Source organism: Kogia breviceps, chromosome 7 (assembly GCF_026419965.1).
Source record: "Kogia breviceps isolate mKogBre1 chromosome 7, mKogBre1 haplotype 1, whole genome shotgun sequence".
Lineage (NCBI taxonomy): Eukaryota > Metazoa > Chordata > Mammalia > Artiodactyla > Physeteridae > Kogia > Kogia breviceps.
The window spans coordinates 48,671,821-48,697,565 of record NC_081316.1 but is presented as its reverse complement, the minus strand read 5'-3'; the positions used below and the strand labels follow the sequence as shown (position 1 = coordinate 48,697,565).

The 25,745-nt window shown below is 36.7% G+C and overlaps 1 protein-coding gene and 1 long non-coding RNA gene across 3 annotated transcripts in view; one reads left to right on the top strand and one right to left on the bottom strand.

Annotated features, from left to right (window-relative positions):
• The window catches only part of DEUP1 (deuterosome assembly protein 1), a 210,387-nt gene that overhangs the window by 181,405 nt on the left and 3,237 nt on the right, over positions 1-25,745 (top strand). Inside the window, 2 exon segments of the mRNA XM_067038290.1 lie at positions 13,850-14,046; positions 19,443-19,557. Coding sequence (XP_066894391.1) covers positions 13,850-14,046; positions 19,443-19,557 — 312 coding nt within the window.
• Positions 21,851-25,745, bottom strand: part of LOC136794500 (uncharacterized) — a 31,636-nt gene continuing 27,741 nt past the window's right edge. For both annotated transcript variants that reach the window (XR_010841381.1, XR_010841382.1), the window contains one exon: positions 21,851-25,630. This is a non-coding gene — a long non-coding RNA (uncharacterized lncRNA). The remainder of the gene's footprint in view (positions 25,631-25,745) is intronic.

The following is a 25,745-nucleotide window of genomic DNA, read 5'->3' as shown; positions in this document are numbered from 1 at the left end:
GGAGATGCAGCAAGATGCCAACTTCCAAGTCTCCCTCACTCCTCAAAACAAGAATATTAGAAAATATATATTCCACAGAGAAGTTAGCACTCAAGTTTTAATGAAGTTATCAGTTTCACATTGGTTTCTTAAAGCTTTCTTTTTTCTCCCCCTAGCTTTATTAAGGTATAATTGACAAGTAAAATTGTATATATTTAAGGTATACAATGTGATGATTTGATGTATATATACATTGTGAAATGATTACCACAAATTATTTAACACATCCATCACTCACATAGTTACCATTTGTGTGTGTGTGTGTGTGTGTGGTAAGAACACTTAAGATCTACTCTCTTTGCTAATTCTCAGTGTACGATACAGTATTATTAACTATAGTCATTATGCTGTACATTAGATCTCCTGAACTTTTTCACCTTATAAATGAAAGTTTGTATTCTTTGATTCAACATCTGCTCATTCCACCCCCCCAACCCCCCACCCAGATAGCCCCTGGCAACCACCATTCTACTCTGCTTCTATCAGTTTGACTTTTTAAAGAAATTCCACATATAAGTGCAGTCATACAGCATTTGTTTTTCTATGCCTGGATTATGTCACTTAGCATAATGTCCTCCAGGTTCACCCATGTTGTCACAAATGGCAGGATTTTCTTCTTTTTATGGCTGAATAATATTCCATTATGTGGAATTTTCTGTATCCATTCATCCATTGATAGACACTTAGGTTGTTTCCATATTTTAGCTATTGTGAACAATGCTGCAATGAACATGGGAGTGCAGATATCTCTTCAAACTACTGATTTCATTTCCTTTAGATATATACCCAGATGTGGGATTGCTGGGTCATATGGTAGTTCTATTTTTAATTTTTTCAGGAACCTCCATACAGTTTTCCATAGTGGCTTCTCCAGTTTACATTCCCATCAGCAGTGTACAAGAGTTCTCTTTGCTCCATATTCTCACCAACACTTGTTATCTTTTGCCATTTTGATACTAGCCATCCTAACAGGTATGAGGTGATATCTCATTGCGGTTTCAATTTGCATTTCCTTGATGATTAGTAATGTTAATAACTTTTTCATGTGTCTGTTGCCATTTGTATGTCTTCTTTAGAAAAATGTCTATTCAGGCCCTTTGCCCAATTTTTAATTTTATTGTTCGTATTTTTGCTGTTAAGTTGGATGAGTTTGTTATATATTGTGGAAATTAACCCCTTTTCAGATATATGGTTGGCAGATATTTTCTCCCATTCCATAGGTTGACTCTTCACTCTGTTAATTGTTTCCTTTGCTGTGCAAGAAGCTTTTTAGTTTGGTGTAGTCCCACTTGTCTATTCTTGCTTTTGTTGCCTGTACTTTTGGTGTTACATCCAAAATATCATTGCCAGGGCCCATGTTAAATAGCTATTTCCCTTGTGTTTTCTTCTAGGAGTTTTACAGTTTCAGGTCTTACATTTAAGTCTTTAATCTATTTTGAGTTAGTTTTTGTGAGTAGTCTACGATAGAGGTCTAGTTTCATTTGTTTGCTTGTGAACGTCTAGTTTTCCCAACAACACTTATTGAAAAGACCATCCTTTCCCCATTGTGTGTTCTTGGTGCCCTTGTCAAAGATTAGTTGACTGTACATATATGGGTTTATTTCTGGGTTCTCTATTCTGTTCTGTATTTATCGCATGCCACAATCACCACAGAATGTTTTCATTCATTCTATAAATACTTATTGAATGTCTGCTTTGTGTCAGGCAGTATGTTAGGATTGTAAGTCAGACTAGATCCTTGAATTCATGGAGCTTAATATTAGTGGAAGGAGACATACATTAGTGGATACAGACAATTAACTAGATAGTTATGCTGAAGAGTGATAGGAAATTGCAGAGTGCAGGGAGCTGTATAGGGGTTACCTAACCCAGTATTGGGAGTCAGAAAAGGCATCTGAGGAATAATTAGCCAGACAGAGTGGTGGGAATGAGTCATGATAAGCTAATATAATGTACAGAGACTAGAGATAAAAAGTCAGGGAGACTGGTAGAACTGTATAACAAAGAGCTGCTGTTCATTGGGTGTTTACTACATGCCTTGCACTCTGCTGAATACTTTACATACATTAGTGTCTACACCCTTATACCGTGTGTGGGGGGTAGGTATTATTATCCCCATTTCACAGAAAAAGAAATGAAATCTTTAAGTTTTTAAGTAATTTGCCCAAGATCACATAGCTTGTAAGTAATTTGCCCAAGATCACATAGCTTGATAATTCCAAATGCATGATATTAACTGTTATATCTCATGGTTCTGTTTCTTCTGTTTTCTTCAGTAGCTCCTCACCCTTCTTCCTCTACTCATCCTTCAAATTTGGCCTTGGCTCTCTGCTTCTCTGGCTGTGTACTTTCCCTTAAAGGATAGAGATAACGTCAAGTTATCTCTTCTGGATCATAGAATGGCTTCCAAGTTGGGCACTTCTCAGACCAGATATGCTTTCTTTACATAGGCTTTCCTTGTAGAACATGTGCTCAATTTCCCACAGGAAGTCAGAACTCTTCACATTCCATGGCTTCCATAATCTGGCTCACCCACTTTGTTTCCCTGTAATGACTTACACAAAGCCTCCACTATAGCTAGAGTAGCTTATTATCATCTGTGTGTGTGATGCTCATTTCTCATGTTCTTTCTTATTTCCAGGCTTTTGCACATGCTTTTCCTTCTACCTAAAAATCCCCTTTCCCTACTTCACATGGCCATGCCCTATTAATGTTTCAAGTCTCTCCACATAAATTTTACATGTTATACGAAATCTTCCCTGATTTTCCTCTGCTAAGAGTCCCTCCTCGAAGCCTTCATAGCATCCTTTACTTAGCACCTATCATACCACAATATTAAAATTACCTGTTTCTTGTCAGCTACCCATCCCCTTACCAGTAGGCTCACTGAGGGCAGTTATGGTCCTAGTTTACCATGTACCTCAGCACTTACTATAGTGCCTGAATATAGGAGGCATTGAAAAAAATCTTCTGTTGGATGAGTGAATGAACAAATGAATGAGTGAATGATGAATGAATCAACCTATTATATGTCCTCCACCTTTCCTTTACTTTACGAGAGTAAAGACATACCCTTTTCTTTATTAAATCCTACCAGTCCCTTAAGGGACTAGCTTAAATTTTATTTCCTCCATGAATTCATCTCCCATTACTCTAGGGCCCATTTAGTTCTCCTTTCTTTGACTTTCTTTAGCACTTAGTTATAACAATTTAGCACTAAGTTTAGAATTGTCTTCTTTTATTTTTTTAATTGTTTAGTATGGGTATGTTTTGTCTCATCAGTCATAGACTTCTTGAGGGAAGAAGTGGACTATGTTTTATACTTTTTCTTCATATAGTGTTTGGTATAGTGTAGGGCTCAATGAATACTTGTGGATTTATGGGACTCACCTGTAGTCTAAGAAGCATGAATAAGTTATCATGAAAATCATTTCTAATATTATTAAAAAGATCACTGAAGCCTTGTCTTATCTCACTTTCTGGATGATGTCAATCCCAAAAATTGTTGACATTCATTGATTCAGAAAACATTTGAGTTCCTACTTGGTGCAACATAATTTAACACATAATTATATCATATCTATATTATTTACTATTTTTTCATACATGTTACTTTAGCCTACTCAATTTTATTGTATTTTCCATAAAGGCAGAGTCACTTTTTGATATTTGATTACCTCTGGAGCATTTAGCACATATATATATATGTCTAAAGATTTGTTAATGGGCTATCATAAAATGGAATTCCATTGATGTATAGCCTTCAATGTGATCTTATTAAAATAGCATTTAATCATATATATTTTATGTAAGATTTTACTTCATATAGGAAGGCTATTTTAATTGAAATGTACTTGCCATAAAATATGTTGGTTTCAGGTGTGCCTCATAGTCATTTAACATTTGCATATATTATGAAATGATCACAATAGCCTAGTAACCATCTGTCCCATATAAAGTTATTTCAGTACTATTGACCATATTCCATATACTGTTTAGTACATCCCATTGCTTGTTTATTTTATACCTGGAGGTTTGTACCTCTTAATCCCCTTCACTTATTTCATCCATCCACCCTTACACCCTCCCCTCTGGCAACCATCAGTTTGTTCTGTATATCCTTGAGTCTGTTTTGTCTGTTTTTCAGATTCCACATATAAGTGAGATTATATGGTATTTGTCCTTCTCAGTCTGACTTATTTCACTTAGCATAATAGCCTCTAGATCCATCCACTAGATCCACTTGTTGTCCCAAATAGCAAGATTTCATTTTTTAAAAATTATGGCTGAGTAATATTCCATTGTATATATACACCACATCTTCTTTATCCATTTGTCTATTGATGGACATTTAGGTTGTTTCTGTATCTTGGCTATTGAGTTAGTGTTTTTGTTTTCTTTAGGTAAATACCCAGATGTGAAATTGCTGGATCATATGACAGTTCTGTTTTTAATTTTTTGAGGAACCTCCATAATTTTTTCCTTAGAGGCTGTACCAATTTATATTCCCACCAGTGGTGCACGAACATTGCTTTTCTCCACATCCTCACCAATGCTTGTTATTTTCTGTCTTTTTTATGATAGCCTTTCTAACAGGTGTTAACAGATCACATTGTGGTTTTGATTTGCATTTCCTTGATGATTAGTGATGTTGAGCATCTTTTCATGTTTTTTAGTTATCTGTATGTCTATTGACATCCACATTTTTTAATCAGTTTTTCTTTTTGATGTTGAGTTGTATCAGTTCTTTATATATTTTGGATATTAACCCCTTATCAGATGTATCATTTACAAATATCTTCTCCCATTTGTTAAGCTGCCTTTTCATTTTTTTTATAGTTTCCTTCCCTGTGCAAAAGCTTTTTAGTTTGATGTAAGCACACTTGTTTATTTTTGTTTTTGTTTCCCTTGCCTGAGGAGATAGATCCAAAAACTATATTACTAAGACCAGTGTAAACGAGTATACTGCCTATGTTTCCTTCTAGGAGTTCTTTGGTTTCAGGTCTTACATTTAAATCTTTAATTCATTCTGTGTTTATTTTGTGCACGGTGTGAGAGTAGTCCAGTTTGATTCTTTTGCATGTAACTGTCCAGTTTTCCCAACACCATTTATCGAAGAGGCTGTCTTTTTCCCATTGTATATTCTTGCCTCCTTTGTTGTAGATTAATGACCATATAAGTGTGGATTTATTTCTGGGCTCTCTAGTCTGTTCCATTGATCAATGTACTATTTTTGTGCCCGTGCCATACTATTTTGATTACAGTAGCTTTGTGATATAGTCTAAAGTCAGGAAGATTGATATATCCAGCTTTGTTCTCCATTCTCAAGATATTTTTTGGTTATTCAAGGTCTTTTGCATTTCTAAACAAATTTTAGAATTATTTCTGCTAGTGCTGTGAAAAATACGGTTGGTATTTTGAAAGGGATTGCATTGAATCTGTAGATTGCCTTGGGGACTAGGGTCATTTTAACAATATTAATTCTTCCAACTTATGAGCACAGTATATCTTTCCATTTGTTTCAGTCATCTACAGTTTCTTTCATCAGTGTCTTATAGTTTTCCAGGTATAGGTCTTTCACCTCCTTAGGTCGATTTATTCCTAGGTATTTTATTTTTTTAATGTGATTATAAATGGGAATGTTTTCTTAATTTCTCTTTCTGATAGTTCATCATTAGTGTATAGGAATGCAAAGGATTTCTGTATATTAATTTTGTATCCTGAAACTTATTGAATTCATTTATTACATCTAATAGTTTTTTGGTGGCATCTTGAGGGTTTTCTATATATCGTTTCATATCATCTACAAACAGTGACAGTTTTATTTCTTCCTTTCCAATTTGAAATCCTTTTATTTGTTTTTCTTGTCTCATTACTATGGCTAGGACTTCCTAGCCATACTATGTTAAATAAGTGGCAAGAGTGGGTATCCTTGTCTTGGTACTGATCTTAGAGGAATTGCTTTCAGCTTTTCACTGTTGAGTATGATGTTAACTGTGGGTTTGTCATATAGGGCCTCTATTATGTTGAGGTATGTTCCCTCTATGCCCACTTTCTGGAGAGTTTTTATCATAAATGGATGTTGAATTTTGTCAAAAGCTTTATCTGTATCTATTGTGATGATCACATGACTTTTATTCTTCAGTTTGTTACTGTGGTGTATCAAATTGATTGATTTGCAGATATTGAACCATCCATGCATCCCTGGGATAAATCCCACTTGATCATGGTGTATGATCTTTTTAAAGTGTTGTTGAGCTAGATTTGCTGGTATTTTGTTGAGGACTTTTGCGTCCATATTCAGCAGTGATATTGGCCTGTGGTGTGTGTGTGTGTGTGTGTGTGTGTGTGTGTGTGTGTGTGTGTGTGTGTGTGGTGTCTTTGTTTGGTTTCAGCGTCAATCTGATGCTGGCCTCACAGAATGAGTTCAGAAGCATTCCTTCCCCCTCAATATTCTGGAATAGTTTGAAAAGGATCAGCATTAATTCTTCTTTAAATGTTTGGTAGAATTCACCTGTGAAGTTTTCTGATCCTTAACTTTTATTTGTTGGGAGTTTTTTGATTACTGATTCAATTTCATGACTGATAATGTCTGTTCATATTTTGTACTTCTTGATTCAGTTTTGGAAGATTGTACATTTCTAAAAATCTATCCATTTCCTCTCAGTTGTCCATTTTATTGGTGTATAATTGTTCATAATAATCTTTTATGATCCTTGGTATTTCTGTGGTGTCAGTTGTAATTTCTCCATTTTCATTTCTGATTTTATTTATTTGGGCTGTATTTCTTCTTTGTCTTTATGAGTCTGGCTAAAGGTTTATCAATTTTTTATCTTTTAAAAGGAGCAGCTCTTAGTGTCATTAATTTTTTCTATTTTATTTAGCTTCTAATTCATCTATTTATGCTCTGATCTTATGATTTCTTTCCTTCTGCTAAGTGTGGGTTTTGTTTATTATTCTTTTTCTAGTTTCTTTAGGTGCAAGGTTAGATTGTTTGATATTTTTATTGTTTCCTGAGGTAGGCTGGTATCACTCTAAACTTCTCTCTTGGAACTGCTTGCTTCATTCCCATAGATTTAGAATTGTGTTTCCATTTTCATTTGTCTCCAAATATTTGTATTTTCTCTTTATTTCTTCAGTGACCAATTTGTTATTTAATAGCATGGGTTTTGTTTGTTTGTTTTTTACAATTTTCTGTTTAGTTATTTCTAATCTTATAGTATTATAGTTGAACAAAGGTGCTTGATATAATTTCAATTTTCTTAAATGTATTGAGACTTGTTTCTGGCCTAGCATGTGATCTATTCTAGAGAAATTTCCATGTGCACTTGAAAAGAATGTGTAGTCTGCTGGTTTTGGATGAAATGTTTTGTATGTATCTATTAATTCTAACTGCTCTGGTGTGTCATTTACGGGCAGTATTTCCTTATTGATTCTGTCTGGATGATGAGTCCATTAATGTAAGTAGGTTGTTATAGTCCCCTACTATTATTGTATTACTTTCACTTTCTCCTTTTATGTTTGTTAATATTTGCTTACATATTTAGGTGCTCCCATGTTAGGTGCATATATATTTACAATTGTTATATCTTTTTCTTGAATTGATCCCTCTATCATTATGCTATATCCTTCTTTGTCTTGTTATAGACGTCATTTTAAAGTCTATTTTGTCTGATAGGAGTATTGCTACCCCAACTTTCTTTTCATTTCCATTTGCATAGAATACCTTTTTCCATCCCCTTACTTTCAGTCTGTGTGTGTCTTTAGATCTAAGTGTGCCTCTTGTAGGCAGCATATATATGGGTCTTGTTTTATAATCTGTTCAGCCACTCTGTGCCTTTTTTTTTCTTTTTTTTTTTTTTGCGGTACGCTGGCCTCTCACTGTTGTGGCCTCTCCCGTTGCGGAGCACAGGCTCTGGACATGCAGGCTCAGCGGCCATGGCTCATGGGCCTAGCCGCTCCGTGGCATGTGGGATCTTCCTGGACCGGGGCACAAACCCGTATCCCCTGCATTGGCAGGTGAACTCTCAACCACTGCGCCACCAGGGAAGCCCCACTCTGTGTCTTTTGATTGGAGTGTTTGGGCCACTTATATTTAAAGTAATTATTAATAAGTATGTGCATACTGCCATCTTGTTCATTGTTTTCATAGTCCTTTTTTGTTCTTTTCTTCTTTTGCTTTTTTCCTTTTGATTTGATGACTATGTTTATGATGATTTCTTAAGTTCAGATGCATTTTGACAACTCTACATTTTTACTCCCCACTCACGTTTAATGTTTTTGAGGTCATGTTTTATATCTCTTTGTTTTGTGTATTCCTTAACTATTTATTATAGATATAGATCATTTTAATACTTTTGTCTTTTAACCTTCTACTAGCTTTACATGTGGTTGATCTACTACCTTCTGTATGTTTGCCTTTACCAATGAGAGTTTTTCCTTTCCTAATTTTCATATTTCTAGTAGTGACCTTTTCTTTTCTGCTTAAGGAAATCCCTGTAACATTTCCTGTAAAGCCAGTTTAGTGGTACTGAACACTTATAGCTTTTGCTAAAAGCTTTGTCTCTCCTTCAAATCTTAATAATAGCCTTACTGGGTAGAGTATTCTTGGTGGTAGGTTTTTCCCTTTCATCACTTTAAATATATCATGCCATCCTCTGCTGGACTGCAAAGTTTCTGCTGAAAAGTCAGCTGACAGTCTTTTGGAGTTCCCTTGTATGTAACTAGTTGCTTTCTCTTACTGCTTTTAAGATTCTCTCTTTACCTTAATTTTTCTCCATTTTAATTATAATGTGTCTTGGTGTGGGCTTCTTTGGGTTCATCTTATTTGGGACTCTCTATGCTTCCTGGACCTGGATGTCTGTTTCCTTCCCCAGGTTAGGCAGATTTACAGCTATTATTTCCTCCAGTAAGCTCTCTGCTCCTTTCCCTCTCCCTTCTCCTTCTGTGACCCCTATAATGTGAATATTAGTATCCTTGATGTTGTCCCAAAGGTATCTTAAACTGTCCTCATTTTTTAAAATTATTTTTTCTTTTTTCTGTTCAGGTTGGGTGATTTCCACTACTATCTTCCAGTTCACTGGTCCATTCCTCTCTATCATCTAATCTCCTGTTGATCCCTTCTAGTGTATTTTTTCAGTTATTGTATTCTTCAGCTCTTTTTGGTTCTTCTTTGTATTTTCTAACTCTTTGTTAAACTTATCACTGTGTTCATCCATTCTTCTCCTGAGCTCATTGAGCATCTTTAAAATCATTGCCTTGAGCTCTTTATTGGATAGATTGCTTATCTCCCTTCACCTACCTCTTCTACATATGGAATATATATCTCTCTCACCTCATTTTGCCTAATTTTCTGTTTTTATTTCTTCACAGTAGGTAGGTTGATTACAATTCCTGATTTTGGAGAAGTGGCCTTATGTAGGAGATGTGCTATGGGGCCCAGCAGAACACTCCCCTCTATTCACCAGAGTTGTGTGCTCTTGGGATGCCTCATATGTGGGCTGCATGAACCCTTCTCTTGTGGCATGGCCAACTACTGTGGGCACACTGGTTGGCAGGGCTGGGCCCTTGCAAGGATGGCTGCCAGGCTCTGCCTCATGTGGTGGATGCTGGCCCACAGGTGGGTGGGGTTGGGCCACAACATAGCTGACCATGGGGCCTGTGGGGCCTGAGGCTGGTTCCAGACCTCTGATAGGTGGGGCCATGTCCTGACACAGCTGGATGTGCAGCCCATGAAGTCCTGGGACTGGTGCCAACCAGCTGGTGGGCAGGTAAACTCTGGCACTAAGAGGCTAGAGGGAGGTCTCCAAAATGGCGCTTGCCATTGCTGGTGTCCATGTGGTAGAACGAGCTCCCAAGAATGGCTGCCACCTGTATCATCATCCCCAGGGGAGTCCTAGTTGCCTCCTGCCTCTCCAGGAGGCTCTCCAAGATTAGCAAGTTTATCTGCTCCCGGATCCTTTCAAACTCTGCCTCTGTGCTGAGACTTGGAGCATGAGAAATTTTGTGTGTTTTCTTGAAGAGCAGTGTCTCTGTTCCCTACAGCCCTCTGGCATAACATAAGTCCTGCTGGTGTTCAAAGCCAGACATCTTAGGGGCTCATTTTCCTGGTACAGGAACCCCAGTCTGGGGAGCCTGATGTGGGGCTCAGATCCCTTGCTCCTTAGGGAGGACCTCTGCAATTATGATATTCTTCCAGTTTGAAAGTTGCTGATCCAGGAACGTGGGTCCTGACTATACCGTGTCTCCACCCCTTCTACCCATCTCGTTGTGGTTCTTTCTTTATAACTTTAGTCATGGGAAATCTTCTCTGCTAGTCTTCAGGTTGTTCTCATAGGTAGTTGCTCTATAAGTAGTTGTAATTTTGGTGTGCCCCTGGGACAAGGTGAGTTCAGGGTCTTCCTACTATGCCATCTTGATCACATTCCCCTCATAGGAAGTTGACTTTATAATTGCTCTCCATTTTTTATATATGAAGATTTGGAATTGACTTTGATAATTGAAATAGTCAAGCCACTGCCCAAAGAGAAAAATCTTGTGTCTATTGAATAATAAAAAAGAGTTCAATATGACTCTTGGCTCTTTAAGCCTTTATAATCTATTGTCACTTATTTAGCACTTATCTGTTTAAAGATTTAATAAAGAAAACTCATATCTGTTATATGTTAAAATCCCATGATTAGTTAATTTGCTCTGAAATAACTAAAATTAATAAGTAAACATACAATTAAATAATTTGTGCTGAAACTTTACCTTGGGCAATAAGAAACATAATATTTACATCATTATTTTTAGGTCTTCTAAAATATGTAGAATTTGTATAATATTAAAATAATTATTTTTTCCTTCCTAGACAAATGGAATTACTGATATAAAGGCAAGTCATTTCTGAATAACTAGAGCTTTGAGAACTTTTCTGCTTAATTAATTGTGAAACTCCGATTATTTACACTTAGGGGAAAAAAAAGTTTGAAAAATGACACCCACCCACCCAGTGGTAGGACCTACCCAGGTAGGAACAGCAGCCCTGCAGTCAGTTCTTACCTATTGCATACCTGGGGCTGTGACCACCCCCGTTCTCCACTGGAGAATTTACTGTTGGGACTATCCACCTGGTATGTAAGTTTTCCTCTGGTCTCAGTGAGACGCTTAGAATAGGAACAGTACTAGCAAGAGGTTTTTTGTGCAAAAACTTGACTGTTTGGAGAAAAGTGAGGGGTTTATCTTTATTCTGCTCCTGGGTAAATTACGAAGAATCAATTTTATCATGATAGTTTTTTTGTGATTCCATATTTATTTAGACCTATATTTGTATTTGTTAAATTTTATTTAATGAAGGTGTAATCAAGTTAGATTTAATCAGAACTCAGAATTTATGGTAATTTTTAAGACTAATTTGCCTTTCACTATCCATAAAGTTTGCTAAATAAAATAACAGCATAAAAAATTAGTACCCTCATAAGCATTTAAAACATCCATTTATATACTAAAAATTAATATAGTAACCTTAAATTAACAGGATTAAAGCCCATCCTTCTGTAGAAGTACTTTGTTAGCCTAACTACTGTTGTAGAATACACATGAATTTAAGAGAAAAAGTGTACACACAAAGTACCATCATTCAGACAGTTCAGCAACTCAACTGGCCTCGAGCCAATGAGTTCAAGTAAACAGGCACCAGCAGGTTTTTCCATTTCAAGAAAAAAAAGTCAATTAAAACTATGAAACCCTAAAATTTGGGGGGAAAAAACAAGAGGTTGAGATAATGGGCCAGTACAGAGGTAAAGTTTAATCAATGCATGATAACCATCTAGTGGAGGATATATTTCTGAAATCCCTAGAAAAGTATTTAGGAAAAAAATAAAATGAGAGACCCCCAAAATGTTGTCCAGGAAACTGGAAAACGCTTTTAAATACAAATCGTGTAAATACATTACCTGTGTAATTCTTTCAGGTCATGCTCACGACACATTTAATTTTGGTACATTTAGAAAATTCTGAGTTTTTTAAAAAATTACTATCATTCTTAATTACTTTAAACAAATACTGTGCCAAAGAGTCACAGATGAAATCTAATTTTATAGAAAATTTTTGAATAAAATTGTAACAGAGCAGCAGACCATCAAGAATCATGTATTTTGACTAGTAGATGTCTTTTTAGGAGTAAAATTTTGAATCTTTTCCAAATATCTTTTTCAAACATCTGTGCGTATGGGTATTCTCCTTATGAGTGCAAATTTTATAAGATCTGCCTCCTTTATGTTTATCACAAATCTGCTCTAATTTTAGAATAAACAATCCTTTCTCTTTTAAAGCAGATTGTAGATTACTCTTTTATATGCACCAGTGTATCTCAAATGAGCAAAGTTGAGATATACTAAAGGCAAGGGCCTAACAAGCAGAGGAGTACCTTGAATGGCCCTTCTTTCCCAAAGGGCATCTTGGTCAATAGACATATAAGTATATAACCCTTGCTGTACTGTTTTGAGGACGCTTGATCTCCTGCAGCACTTTTTTTTTCTCATTCAAAAGTAAGATCTTTTAAAAATTCATAAACTTCTATAACACATTAGGCAGTAAACAAAAATTTTAATAAGCAGACTTTGCCTGTGAAGCAAAAAAAAATAGGTAAACATTTTAAATGCCTAATATATATTTCTATACTTATCAATGTTGGTACTAATATGATAGTATATGAATAATTTTAAATGTGCAATTAGTCAAAAACTTTTGAGTGACTTTATGGCATGGCAGCCCATATGAAATGGCACTCAAAGCCTTAAATTTAGAAACTTAAAAATGAAAGTTCTAAGCCATAGTCAACTATAGTCTTATGAGCTTTTAAATATAGATATTTGTAGCTTCAAAAGATATTTTACTCATGTTATGCTTTTTGTGCTAAAATATTATCCTTCTGAAAGCAGAGAGCTATTGTTTAATCAGCAACTACATAATTCATAAGTATTCGAATCATAACACTATAAAGGACTACATGGGGTCATTTAAAGCATTTTCATGAGTTTTCATGTGAGTATATATCCTGTTTTTTAAAATTTTGTGAGAAAAAAGTTTAGACTCTCCCTAAGAAACTTCGTATAGCATTTAAATAAAACAGCATCAGGAATCTTTCTTCTTGCTCTAAACCTCTCATTTTGTGATTTAAATATGTTGCTTATTCTTTTATGAAGACATTAAAATTGGGTTGCCCATACCAGAGAGTAAAACTTTATCATGAAGCTACATTGCTCAAGACTGTGTGGTATTGGCAGTCTCAACCAGGATCTAATGATCTTGGTTATAGAATGGTCCAGAATCATATCCCAGTCTACATGGATTTCGTATATAATTTGTTGCATCACCCAACAGTGGGGAATTCATGTGTGATTTTCTGTAATGACACGTATTGTTTTAATCAGAAAAAAATCTTTTAAAATTGAAAGCTATGTTAATTCTGGTTCCATTATTAATCAGCACTAGAAGGCATACCCTATAAACACAAAAACTCCTTTATCTAGCCAATTTCTTCTAGCTGCAGAGAACAGTAATGCATGGAGTGAGGCTTTTCTGTACTGGAGTGTGGGCAGTAGTGTGTGCACCCCTTTTATTGCGATGTGTTCAGTGGCAGCTGTCCCTGAGGACCTGTGTTGTGAGAAGGTGGGGGTGAGGAGAGGCATTTAGGAGGCACACAGGAGTAGAGCTACATCACTTGACTCAAATTAAAGGGTCTTTCCAACGTGCGTCCAAATGCACAGAAAACATGCGTCACTTGTAAGTAACAATTTTTTCAGTGATAGTTTATTTTATTCTCTAGAGTATGGACTTCACTAACAGGGAACATGCAAGGCATACATCTATTAACAAACTGGAATATGAGAATGAAAGGCTCCGAAATGATCTTGCAAAACTTCATGCCAATGGAAAATCAGCATGGGCTAGCCAAAATACCTACAAAGAAACAGGAAGGTATGCCTATCAGAGCCAAACAAATAAGGGAAAAAATGAAGATTGGTATGCTGACACCATTACATAAGGACATAAATGTACAGACATTTAAGTGACATTTATTTTTAAACAATTCAAATTATAATTTTATATACTTTCTCTTCAGTTGTTTAACATTTATTTTATGGTGATAATTCAATAGTCTAGATATACCATTTTATATGAAATTCTGTGTTGCCAATAGCTTTCAAAGTGTAACAGTGAAATGGGTAGAGTGTTAAAATGAAATTTTGTCACTTCAGACCCTTAGAACCTGATGTGGCATACAAAATATACAAATAAGTAATCTTATTTTTTACATCAAAATATAGGAAGATATCACGTCTGACTTAACTTCAAATATATATACACTTTATATTGACACTCTGGCAGTGGTGAAAAACTGTGGTCATTTCATAGGAAAGAATGAATGGATGTGTAAGAGATGTCTTTTCTGTGTGAAAAGAAGAGTGTGGAAAATCAATATTTGCTGCCCTCATTTTCCCCAGGCTGTTTAAAACATCTTAGTTCAAAGTTTAAGTAAATACATCAGTCATAAAATTGGCTAATTTCTTCAACTTTAGTAAAGCATTTATGGAGTCAGAACTGTCCCTGGAGTTCTTTCACCATTTTCCCATACTTGGAAAATGCTCAGCAAGACAAACAAGTTTCTTTTCTACAGGATTTCTCAAAGCCATTAATATTGCTAATTACATTGTGAGTTTCCAGGAACAGGTATGATGTGCAACATTCCCCAAACTTACTTGATTTATTAACATTCCATGGTGCTGAGAAATGGTAAATTAATAAATCCAGACCCAACTTCAATACAACTTTTACTTTGAAGCTCATAATACTTAGCATGAAAACTTTACATATTGTTTTCATAAAATATAATTAATATTTGCAACTTTGGGAAATTCACTTAACCTTTGTTTTCCCTTCTGACAAATACAGATAATAGTTATAGGGGTTTTCTGAGGATTATAGGAGAAAACATAGTTCCATGTAAAATATATAGTCCCCTAAATGTTAGCCATTATTATTTATGTTATTATTACTAACAAAATTGTTAGTATTTATAATAATGTTAATACTGCTCCAACAACTCACAGTACCTAAAAAGTATATTTTGGTGGATAAACAAATGGCTGAATCTGACATTTCCTCAAAAGGTAGTCCTGTTGGGGAGGAGTGATGCCAGGCTCGTCTTTGTAACTAAGGGGTCCAGTTCTACAGGCAGATAAATCCATAAATCCAGGGGCTGTACTAAAAATGTCTGCTCAGCATTCTTGCAGATGTAGTACAGTTCTCTCCCACTTTCACCGCCCCAGCCCTGTACGTATTAGAAGGATATATTCTAACCTGATGTAAGAAACAGAAAGCATTCAGAAGTGCTAAAGTAATAACTCCTCTTTAGGTGGTTAGGGAAGGGAATGAGGGAAGACTGGCTGCTACCCAAAAAAAGCACTGTGTGTGGGGTGCTGCGATGGGGTGGGAGCAGCAGGGAGGATGGAAGCGGGCACTGCGCCACACCAGGGGCCAGTTCTCTGGTGAGCGTGCCCACGTTGACCGGCCAGTATAACTGAAAATCTGTCCAAAGGGGCCTAATCTTGATTTGAGGGTAAGAATGTATTTTCTAATATAGAATGAACGCCTTACAAAGTGCTTCCCTGATCAGTGGATTCATTTCTCCACGGGTCAACTCACCACCCCATGTGTATAGTTTCTCATTGTAGGAGAAAGCAGGCCCCTATGTTACAAAGGGTCTTCCAGTGTATCTTAGTCACTGGTCTGTGTTGAGCTCCCAGTAGATGCACAACATTGTTTCCTATCCTTGCTTGTTGGGAATAACTTTGAAAGCCTTGCATGAAGGTACTAGGTGTTGTTATTTAAACAAAAAGACAGCTATTCTGCTTTTTACTGTTTTTAAAGAGTGTTTTTATTGTTTGGATTGCTCCCTTTTCTCTTTGCCAGGCAGTAGGGAATGTGTTAAACGTGCCTAACGAAAACAAGACAGTAGGGGACGCAGAGAGCAGCATAAGAGGTAAAATGCTCAGCAGGAGACTATCTTAATAAGCCGTTTGGGCGACTATTCCTGCTGCAAAGCCTTGTGTCCTGCCAGTCTGATTTGTTGAAAGTTTCATTAAATTTGTTTTAATGGCTTGTCTGATTTCAGTGTTCTCCGGTGACCTGATTTTTTAAAAAGAAACAGCATTTCAAATGTTCTGAATAAATTATTACCATGTAAAACCCACTATGGGAAAAGAGTTGTTGAGAGGCAAGGACACTGTGAACTCACCAGTGGAGAACTGTAAAGCACGTATTATTAATTTTAGCAAGTGAAAAAGGCAATGTGCTTTCCTTCCCTCACAGCACGGCTCAGTGAAGTCAAATAGTGAAAGCTGTGTGTATTGATTAGGCAGAAAATAATTTTAAAAATACATAGTCATATTTACATATCAATGGCTAATGCAATAAGGTCATATTAAGCTATTTTAGAAAGGAAAAAGCTTTTAGGTAAAGGTATATAAAGATAACGTTCCACAGAATTTTTAAGTCTGTAGGCTAATTTTTAGCCACTTCTTACTTTTACCTGAGCAAGATTTGTATACTGTATTATTAAAATAATCTTTTATCCACTTGGAGGTAACTCAGTTTTTGTTGTTGTTCTTCACTGCTGTTAGACGTGATAAGAAAATTTTCATGCTCATCCACTTAAAATGTGAAGCATTTTAGGATATTCCAGAGGATTTACTTTCCAATAAAAAGTTATTCAGCACTTAAAAAAAATTAATGAATGAGATGAAATTGAATTTGGTGAGGATGTATTAAATGTTTTAAAAGTTTTTAAAGGTTAGAGTTTTGAAGTTTAAGGATCATTTACATTCTCACTTAGAGTAGTGGTATCCAGAGCTATTAATATACAACTAATTTTAATGGCAAATCAGTTGTATAATAAATGGAGTTTTATCTCTAGATACGATTCATACTTAAAACTGAATATACGGCTTTAAAAATTATATCTTGTACCAGAAAGATTTTGGTAATCACAAGCAAATCTAGTCAATAAATTAAAAGTTTCTAATACTAAAAAACCACAAAGTCAGGTTTGTCTTAATCACTCTACAGGATCCCTTGTCAAGGAATGAATAGCTGGTTAGAAGCAAAAAAGTAAGTTGAGTAAGTTTTGACACCACGGTGTTGCTTAATCAGGAGAAAAACACAGCAGGCGAAAGAGTTCTAGGTCAGGAAATAATGAGTAGTTCATAGAATAAGGGAGCGTTATGTAGAGTGTTAGAAGGCAAGGCTGGAAGCAGGTAAATTAGCATAGTTTGTGCAGGGATCCTATTCCATGCTGAGGACATTATGTGACAGCCCAGGGAGGGTTATAAAATTAACAGAGGGCCGGGATTGGATGTACAGTCGTACAACTCTGTAAACTGTGCAGAGTTGACTGAGGTCTCAAGCCGACTCAAGTTGGGTAGAGTTCTGCTCCAACAAAGCAGCCAGGTCCTGCACTCCTGGCAAAGTAGGCAGAGGCCTTAGAATGGGGCCTGTGGAAAAGCTAATTGAACAGACCGGCTTGTGAGAGTGTATTAAAAGCCTTCTGAAATAATCTTTAAGATAGCTTTTAAATTGATATTCTTAGCATGTTTTGCAAGGTGGTTTTATGAAGTATTTGAATAGCTGTATTCTAGAAGAACAACTTAGATATAAAGATGATTTAAAGCAAAAGTACTTTACTTCATAATGTAGACTTTCCTTTCAATTTCTACATTTTATTGATCTTACAATAAAGAGAATGCTCATGTATAAATTTTAGTAGTTAAGACCATAAAATTGTATCTATACATCGAAAGCCAAATGGATAATTGAGATAATTATTTAGATAATTTAAGACAAATAATACTTTCCCTGAATTCTCTGTATAATTGAGATTATAGAGAGACATATATTTCTTGAACCACTTCTATAATTATCTTATTTTTTCCCCACTGTGCTTTGATATAGATGGTAGCCTCACTCAAATTAAAAGGTTCAGCTGAAGATTCTATGCAGATGTACTAGGCAATTGTTGTAATTCTATTTGAATTGTGGGTTGCTTCATTTTATTGTGCACATCATAAACCATGTTATTTCAGTTTAATTTGCTGTTCTGTTTCCATGGTAATTATGGTTTGGAAGAATGGATTTTTTAAAAAAGATCTATTTCAAGATAAGTAAAAATGTAAAGCATGTTGTGTTTGTTTTTATGTACTAATTTACAGATGCCTCACTTACCTTTTATTGCTATTTGTATGCATAGCTTTGAAAATGTTTGTATAATAAAAAACAAGTTTATATAGATAGTCTTTGGATAAGAACAGAGGAAAAGAATATAACTTTTTTGAACTGTGTGAAGTTAAAATATGAAGACTTTGAAAATGGTTAATCAATACCTGTGGAGAATTTGAATTATTAGTAAAAATAAATAAATAAATTTAAATTCAAGGGGTTTTTATGTTTTCATGGTCTTTGATGATTTTGATTAAATTTAAACCCCATTTTCATGAATTAAGGTTCAGAAAAAATATTTATTTAGCTCCAAACAGCCCCTACTGTTAGGACCTTTTTGTGTAAAATTTTAGGGTAAGTTGGTTTGTTTCTTTGTTTTATTATTCATTTGTTTAGTCAGCATACCAAAATTTAAAATCTCACTGGTATTTTATTCAGTCTCATCTTCTACCCCATATCTTAGCACAAACAGCAAATTCTATACTGCGCCTTTCATCAAATTGTGGAGTTCAATTCTCGTAACAACCTTTTTTTATAAATGAAAAAATTAAAGTCACAGAAAGATATAGTCACCTGCTCAAGGTCATACAACTAAGGGTGGAGGAGTTCAGGAGATGATGTAAATTGAAAACATACTATAAATTATTAAGCTCCTTAGAAATTAGAATTATTATTATACAGAGACTTATATTAGCATCAAAAAAAAAAAAGGAATAACTCTGCTAAGAAAGCCAGTGACGTTAAGTGAAATAGAGAATTTTTTAAAACGAGAACCTATTTAGAACTGTCAAGGGCAGCCGTGTTAACTGTTTTGAAATTTTTCTCAAATTGGTTTAATATTATTTAATTAAATGGCCAAGAGATAAAACAGTAAAACACAGAAAGGGAAGCAACGTAGGCAATAAGAATGGCAGAATACTTTTTAACAATTATAAAAGTTTTCTGCTTCATTATTAATTGTTCTAAGTCTTTTAAGTGGAATAGAAATTATCAGTAAAATTATTTTCCAAGAAATACCCAGGTAACAAGCACAAACGTTTTGTTGTTTTCCTCACAGTTAGATATCAGAGAAATTTAAATCCTTAGCTCCATAAATAAGCAGGTGTCCTTGGTAGCAATAACGACAACCAGTCCTTCTCTTTTAGATTTAGCCACGATCGTGAGCCAAACAAAAGTGCAACACCTTCATTGCCACCTTTGCCATTTCAAACCAAAGAAATGACAAGTCTTTTGGTTAGTGATGATGAAGTATTCCCAATGGTGAGTTGCTGATTATTGGTTATTGCTTTTTCCTTTATAGGGTGATTACTCTTATACTGATACTGATATACTGATGTGTTCATAGTGGTTAAAAAAAAAACAACAACACTGCTCCTTGAATAGGACTCCAAGATGGGTCTTCTGAGTCATTTGGCCATGACTACCTATAGAAGGAAAGGATCCATAATGTTTCATGAAGTATTTCACCTCTAGAACAGGCCAGAATTACTGGTGACTCTTTAAAAAAAAAAAATGCAAGTCACCTCTGCACATTCTAAGACCCCTCAAAGATCTGTATATTTTAAAGAGCTCCAAGTGATTTTTTTTTTTTTTTTTTTTTTTTTCCGGTACGCGGGCCTCTCACTGTTGTGGCCTCTCCCGTTGTGGAGCCTGTGCTCTAGACGCGCAGGCTCAGCGGCCATGGCTCATGGGCCCAGCCGCTCCGCGGCATGTGGGATCTTCCCGGACCGGGGCACGAACCCGTGTCCCCTGCATCGGCAGGCGGACTCTCAACCACTGCGCCACCAGGGAAGCCCTACAAGTAATGTTTTTGTGCCTTTTTTTTTTTTTTTTAAAAACTCTTATTGACTCTGACATACATACAGAAACATGTGCAAATCAGAACTGGACAGCTTGATGAATTATTGAAAAGGGAACACAGCAGTGTAACTACCACCCAAGTAATAAAAAGAGCATTAATTGTACTCCAGAGGCTCCCTTCTGTGCCCTTCCAGTCACTCTGATTCGCTCCCAAGATAACCACTATCTTGACCTTTAACATTATAAATTAGTTGTGGCCATTTGTAAATTTTATATAAATGGTATTACACTATATGTGTTCTTTTATATAGCTTCTTTTGCTCAACATTGTTTCAACATTGTTTGATGAGAGTCATCATCCATATTGTTGGCTGTAGTTTATCCAGTTTTATTTCTCTATAGTATTATATTCTATATAAATACTATATATAATGATACTGTTATATAATGATGCTGATACAATTTATTCTAGTATTGACAGATATTTGAATTATTGCTGTTTGGGCAATTACAAATACAGTTGCTAAAAAGATTCTTGCAAGTGTCCTTTGGTGCACATGTGTACATATTTCCATTGGATCTATATCTAAGAGGGGAATTGCTAGGTTATAGAATAAGCATAAGGTCAGCTTTAGCAGGTACTGTCAAGCTGTTTTCCTAACTAACTGAGTCAGTTCATATCCCTACAAATAGTGTGTGAGTATTCTCCTTTTCTATATTCTTTCTAACAGTTGGTGTTATTGGTCTTAATTTTAGCTTTTATGGTCAGTGTGTAGCAACATCTTATTGTGATTTTAATTCTTGTTTCCTGGTGACTAATGAGGTGAGCACCTTTTCATAAATTTATTGGCTATTTTGATATACTCCTTTGTAAAGTATCTGATTTTCTTGCCTAATTTCCTATTGGATTCTCTTTATTCTTCTTGATTTATAGGAGTTCTTGGTATATTCTAGATATAAGCCCTTTGTTGATTATATGTATTGCAAGTATCTTCTCCCACTCTTGCTTGCCTCTTTCCTTAATGGAATGCTTTGATAACCAGAAGTTCCTAATTTTAATACATTCATATTTATGAATCTTTTCCTTTATGCTTCATATTTTTGGTGTCCTATTTAAAGCTTTTGCCTGTCCCAAAGTTATAAAAAATATTATCCTATGTTATCTTCCGGAAGCTTTGACTCTTTATTTTTTACTTAAGTATACACCTGGAATTAATTTTTTGCACATAGTGCAAGGTTTGACCTCAGTCCCTTTTCCCATGGAAATATTCAGTTGAATTTATACATGTTTTCCAGTTCTGTAGATTCTTTGGATTTTCTATATTCAGAATCAAAATAATGATAAACTTCCTACTTTCAAATCTTCATACCTTTTTTTTTTTTCTTCTTGCCTTATTGTACACTAGGATCTCTAGTAAATGTTCAGTAGTGGGTTTCCGTGGTGGCGCAGTGGTTGAGAGTCCCCCTGCCGATGCAGGGGACACGGGTTCGTGCCCCGGTCCGGGAAGATCCCACATGCCGCGGAGCAGCTGGGCCCGTGAGCCATGGCCGTTGAGCCTGCGCGTCCAGAGCCTGTGCTCCGCAGCAGGAGAGGCCACAACAGTGAGAGGCCCGCATACCACACACACACAAAAAAGTTCAGTAGTAAAAGTGGTATTACCAGCATCTTTCTCTTATTTTCAATTGCAATGGGAAAGCATTCAATATGTCATCATTGTACATAATATTTGCTATATATATTTTGTAGGTTCCTTTTAAAAGATTAAGAAAGTTCCTTTTATTCCTAGGTTGCTAAATTTTTCACGAGTTGATATTGAATTTATCAAATGCTTTTTCCACTGTTATTGAAATGACCATATAATTTCTCCTTTGCTTTGTTAATGTGGTGTTTTTTCTTGACGTTAGATTGTTAACCCAACTTTGAATTCATAGAATAAACCACACTTGATTACTGGTTTTGGTCTGTTCGTATTGGTTTAGAATTTTTGCTTTATGTTCATGAGAGAAATTAGTCTGTAATGTTTCTTTGTTGTCTTTGTCAAGCATTGGTATCAGATTTTGCTGACCTCATAAAACAGGTGGGAAGGGTTTTAAATTTCATATTCCTCTGTTCTTCGATTTCCTTGACTCTCTGTGTTGGTTTCTCTGCATAAGAAAAAGAGCCACCTCTCCCAGCCTTGAGGAAGTGGCCTCATGTAGGTTAATTTCAGTTTTTATTATTTTTCTGTTCTTGGATTTTCATTTGATTTTTCTTTTTAGTTTCCAGTTCTTTGCTGAAATTTTCTACCTTGTGATTTGATTTACTGGACATAATCACAGATTTTAAAAGATATGTAGGTTTTTCACCTCAGAAACTAGTAGTACTCTTAGCAGTTACCTTCGCTTATATTCAAAGTGTATTATGTAATTTTTCAGTGCCTCTCCATGATATACCACTATTGGATACAAATTATAAAAAATAAATAAAATAACAAAAAAGCCCCAGAAAATGTTTAAACTGGTTAGGCATCCCATGAGTACTTTTCTGCTTTTCTGGAATCTGTCACCTTCTTTGGGAGAGATTGGTAGTAAGATTTAAGCTATTGTGGAAGAAGACTTAAATCCATTAACTTTGGATGTTTTAGAGATCTCTAAAGCCCTGAAATGCTCTTTTGTTTCATCTCAACATAAAATACCAAAATTATTTGAGCAGAATAAAATTCCATAACAATAAAGTAAAGTAAATAAACTTCCTCATTTAAGCTAAGAGAACTTAACAAAATTTGATCAACAAAACTTTGATCTTTAAGTACTCCAATAAGCACATACTCCAGTCCAGCAAGAGAAAAAAAAAGGGATAAATTGCTAAATCCTTCATTGTTCTAATATCAGATGATTTTAGGATTTTAGGATGATTTGTCTCTGCTCAGATATCACCTCATCAGAAACACCTGTGCAGCTACCCTACAGTAGCACCTCCCTTGTAGACTCCCTGTCCCCTCATCCTATTTTTTGTTTTTCCATAGCACTTTACCATAAGATATTTTGTTTGTTTGCCTCCCTCTTCTAGAACTTAAGCTCCATTAAAGTAGGATTTTTTTTTCTATTTTTGTTTACTGTTTTAACCCCAACACCTAAAACAGTGCCTGGCACTAGCAGGCACAAAAAGCATTCAAGAGTATCTATCGTATAACTTAACACTGGGTTTCTTTCCACCTCTAAAATTCTACATTATTCCTTTGAGGAGTTCATAACTACAGAGTTATGAACAGGAAACTCAGCTGATAGCCTTATAGGGATGCCCTTGTATGTTATTTGTTGCTTTTCCCTTTCTGCTTTTAGTATTCTCTCTTTATCTTTAATTTTTTTTCATTTTGATTACTTTGTGTCTTAGTATACTCCTCTGTGGCTTAATCCTGTATGGGAGTCTCTGCATTTCCTGGACTTAGGTAACTATTTCCTTTCCCAGGTTAGGGAGGTTTTCAGCTATTACCTCTTCAGATATTTTCTTGGGCACTTTCTCTCTCTTCTCCTTCTGGGACCCCTATAATGTGAATATTAGTGCACCTGATGTTGTCCCAGAGGTCTCTTAAACTGTCCTCATTTCTTTTCCTTCTTTTTTCTGTTCGGCAACAGTGATGTCCACTACTCTGTCTTCCAGCTCACTGATCCATTCTTCTGAATCATTTATTCTATTTTTGATTCCTTCTAGTGTACTTTTCATTTGAATTATTGTATTCTTCTTCTCTGTTTGGCTGTTCTTTATGTTTTCTAACTCTTAGTTAAAAAATTCTAACTTCTTTCTCTGTGCATCCATTCTCCTCCTGAGTTCTTTGATCATCTTTATGATCATTACTCTGAACTCTTTCTCAGGTAGGTTGACTATCTCCATATCACTTAGTTCTTCTAAAGATTTATCTTGTCTGGAACATACTCCTCTACCACCTCATTTTATCTAAGTTGCTATTTGTATTTTTATGTATGTGGTTGGTAAGTTAACGTTTCTCGACCTTGGAGAAGGCATCCTATGCATCCGAGCAGTGCACTCCCCTCTTGTTACCCATGGTATATGCTCTAGGGGTTGCTGTCGCCAACTCACTGGAAGGTAAAGCCAGATCCTGGGGTTAGTGCTGGACTAGTGGCAGGGAGAGCTGGTTGCTAGAGTCTGGCTGCAGGGCCCTGTGATCCCAGAGCTCATTTCAGATCACTGCAGGGGGAGGCAGTTGACTATGGGGTCCGAGGTGTCTGGAAGGTTGCATTGGCCTGCTACTGGGCAGGGCCAGGGCCCGGGCCCAGCTAGTCCCAGGAGGCCTGCATTGCAGGATTGTAGTTTTATCGCTTCTGGTGTCCGTCTGCTCTGTGGTGGGTGAGGCTGAGGTTTGTGCAGGCTTCCTGGCAAGAGGGGCCAGTGCCTGCCCACTGGTAGGTAGAGTTGGGTCTTGGCCCTCTGGTGGGCTGGGCCCTGTCGAGGGGTGTGTCCACAGGCGGCTGTGGGTTCTTTAGTCTGTAGGCAGCCTGTCTGCTGATGGGTAGGGTTGTGTTCCTGCGCACTTAGTTGTTTGGCCTGAAGCATCCCAGCACTGGAGCCTGCAGGCTGTTGGGTGGGGCCTGGTCTTGGCGCTAATGATCCAAGATGTCAGTTGCCAGGAGTGTTCATGCAGTTGAATGTTCCCCGGTATGTCTGACACCAGTGTCTTTGTTCCCAGGGTTAGCCACAGCCACTCCCTACCTCTCCAGGAGACTCTCCAAGGTCAGCAGGTAGATCCGGCCCAGGCTCTTATCAAATTACTGTTTTTGCCCTGGGTCCTGGTGCACGTGAGATTTTGTGTGAGCCCTTTAAGAGTGAAGTCCTTATTTCCCCTAGTCTTGTGGGGCTCCTGCAGGTAAGCTGCTGGCCTTCAAAGCCAAATGCTCTGGGGGCTCCTCTTCCCAGTGCTGGAACCCCGGGCTGGAGAGCCTGACATGGGTCTCAGGACTCTCACACCTGTGGGAGAACCTCTGCAATATAATTATTCTCCCATTTGTGAGTCGCCCACCTGGGAGGGTATGGGATTTGATTATATCGCAAGTCCACTCCTCCTACCCGTCTCGTTGTGGTTCCTTCTTTATGCCTTTCATTGTAGATCTTTCCTGGAAGGTTCCAGTCTTTTTAATCGATGGTTGTTCTGCAGACAGTTAAAATTTTGATGTGCCTGTGAGAGGAGGTGAGCTCTGGGCCTTTCTACTCTGCCATCTTCTTGGCTGGTGTTTTGGGCCCTGTGTCAATCAGTGACTGCCTCTGAGAAGAGGGGGCGAAGAGTAACTTCCCAGGTGAGGCAGGAAGCTCCAGTTTAGCCACAGGCAGAGCTCCAGAGAAGTGGCCAGCTGTGAGCTGTTAGCAGCCAAAACCCACAGCAGCTGGAGGATAGATGCACCAGCCTGGTGAAGGGATCCAGGTAGAGCAGCAGCAGCATCCACTATGGTCCACTTCTTGAACCACTCAGATCCATGTTCTTCTCATGTTGTTCATTCCATTCAGGCATAGCTTCTCCAAGATTCTGGCTGGTCATAATTTCTGGGGAAATTTACAGAGGAGGGTTGGTAGAGCAAACTATAGCCCTTGATGCTGTCTCAAGGACTTAACTGATACTCATCATCTCCTCACCCACTCTAGGTTCCCGCCCCCCTCA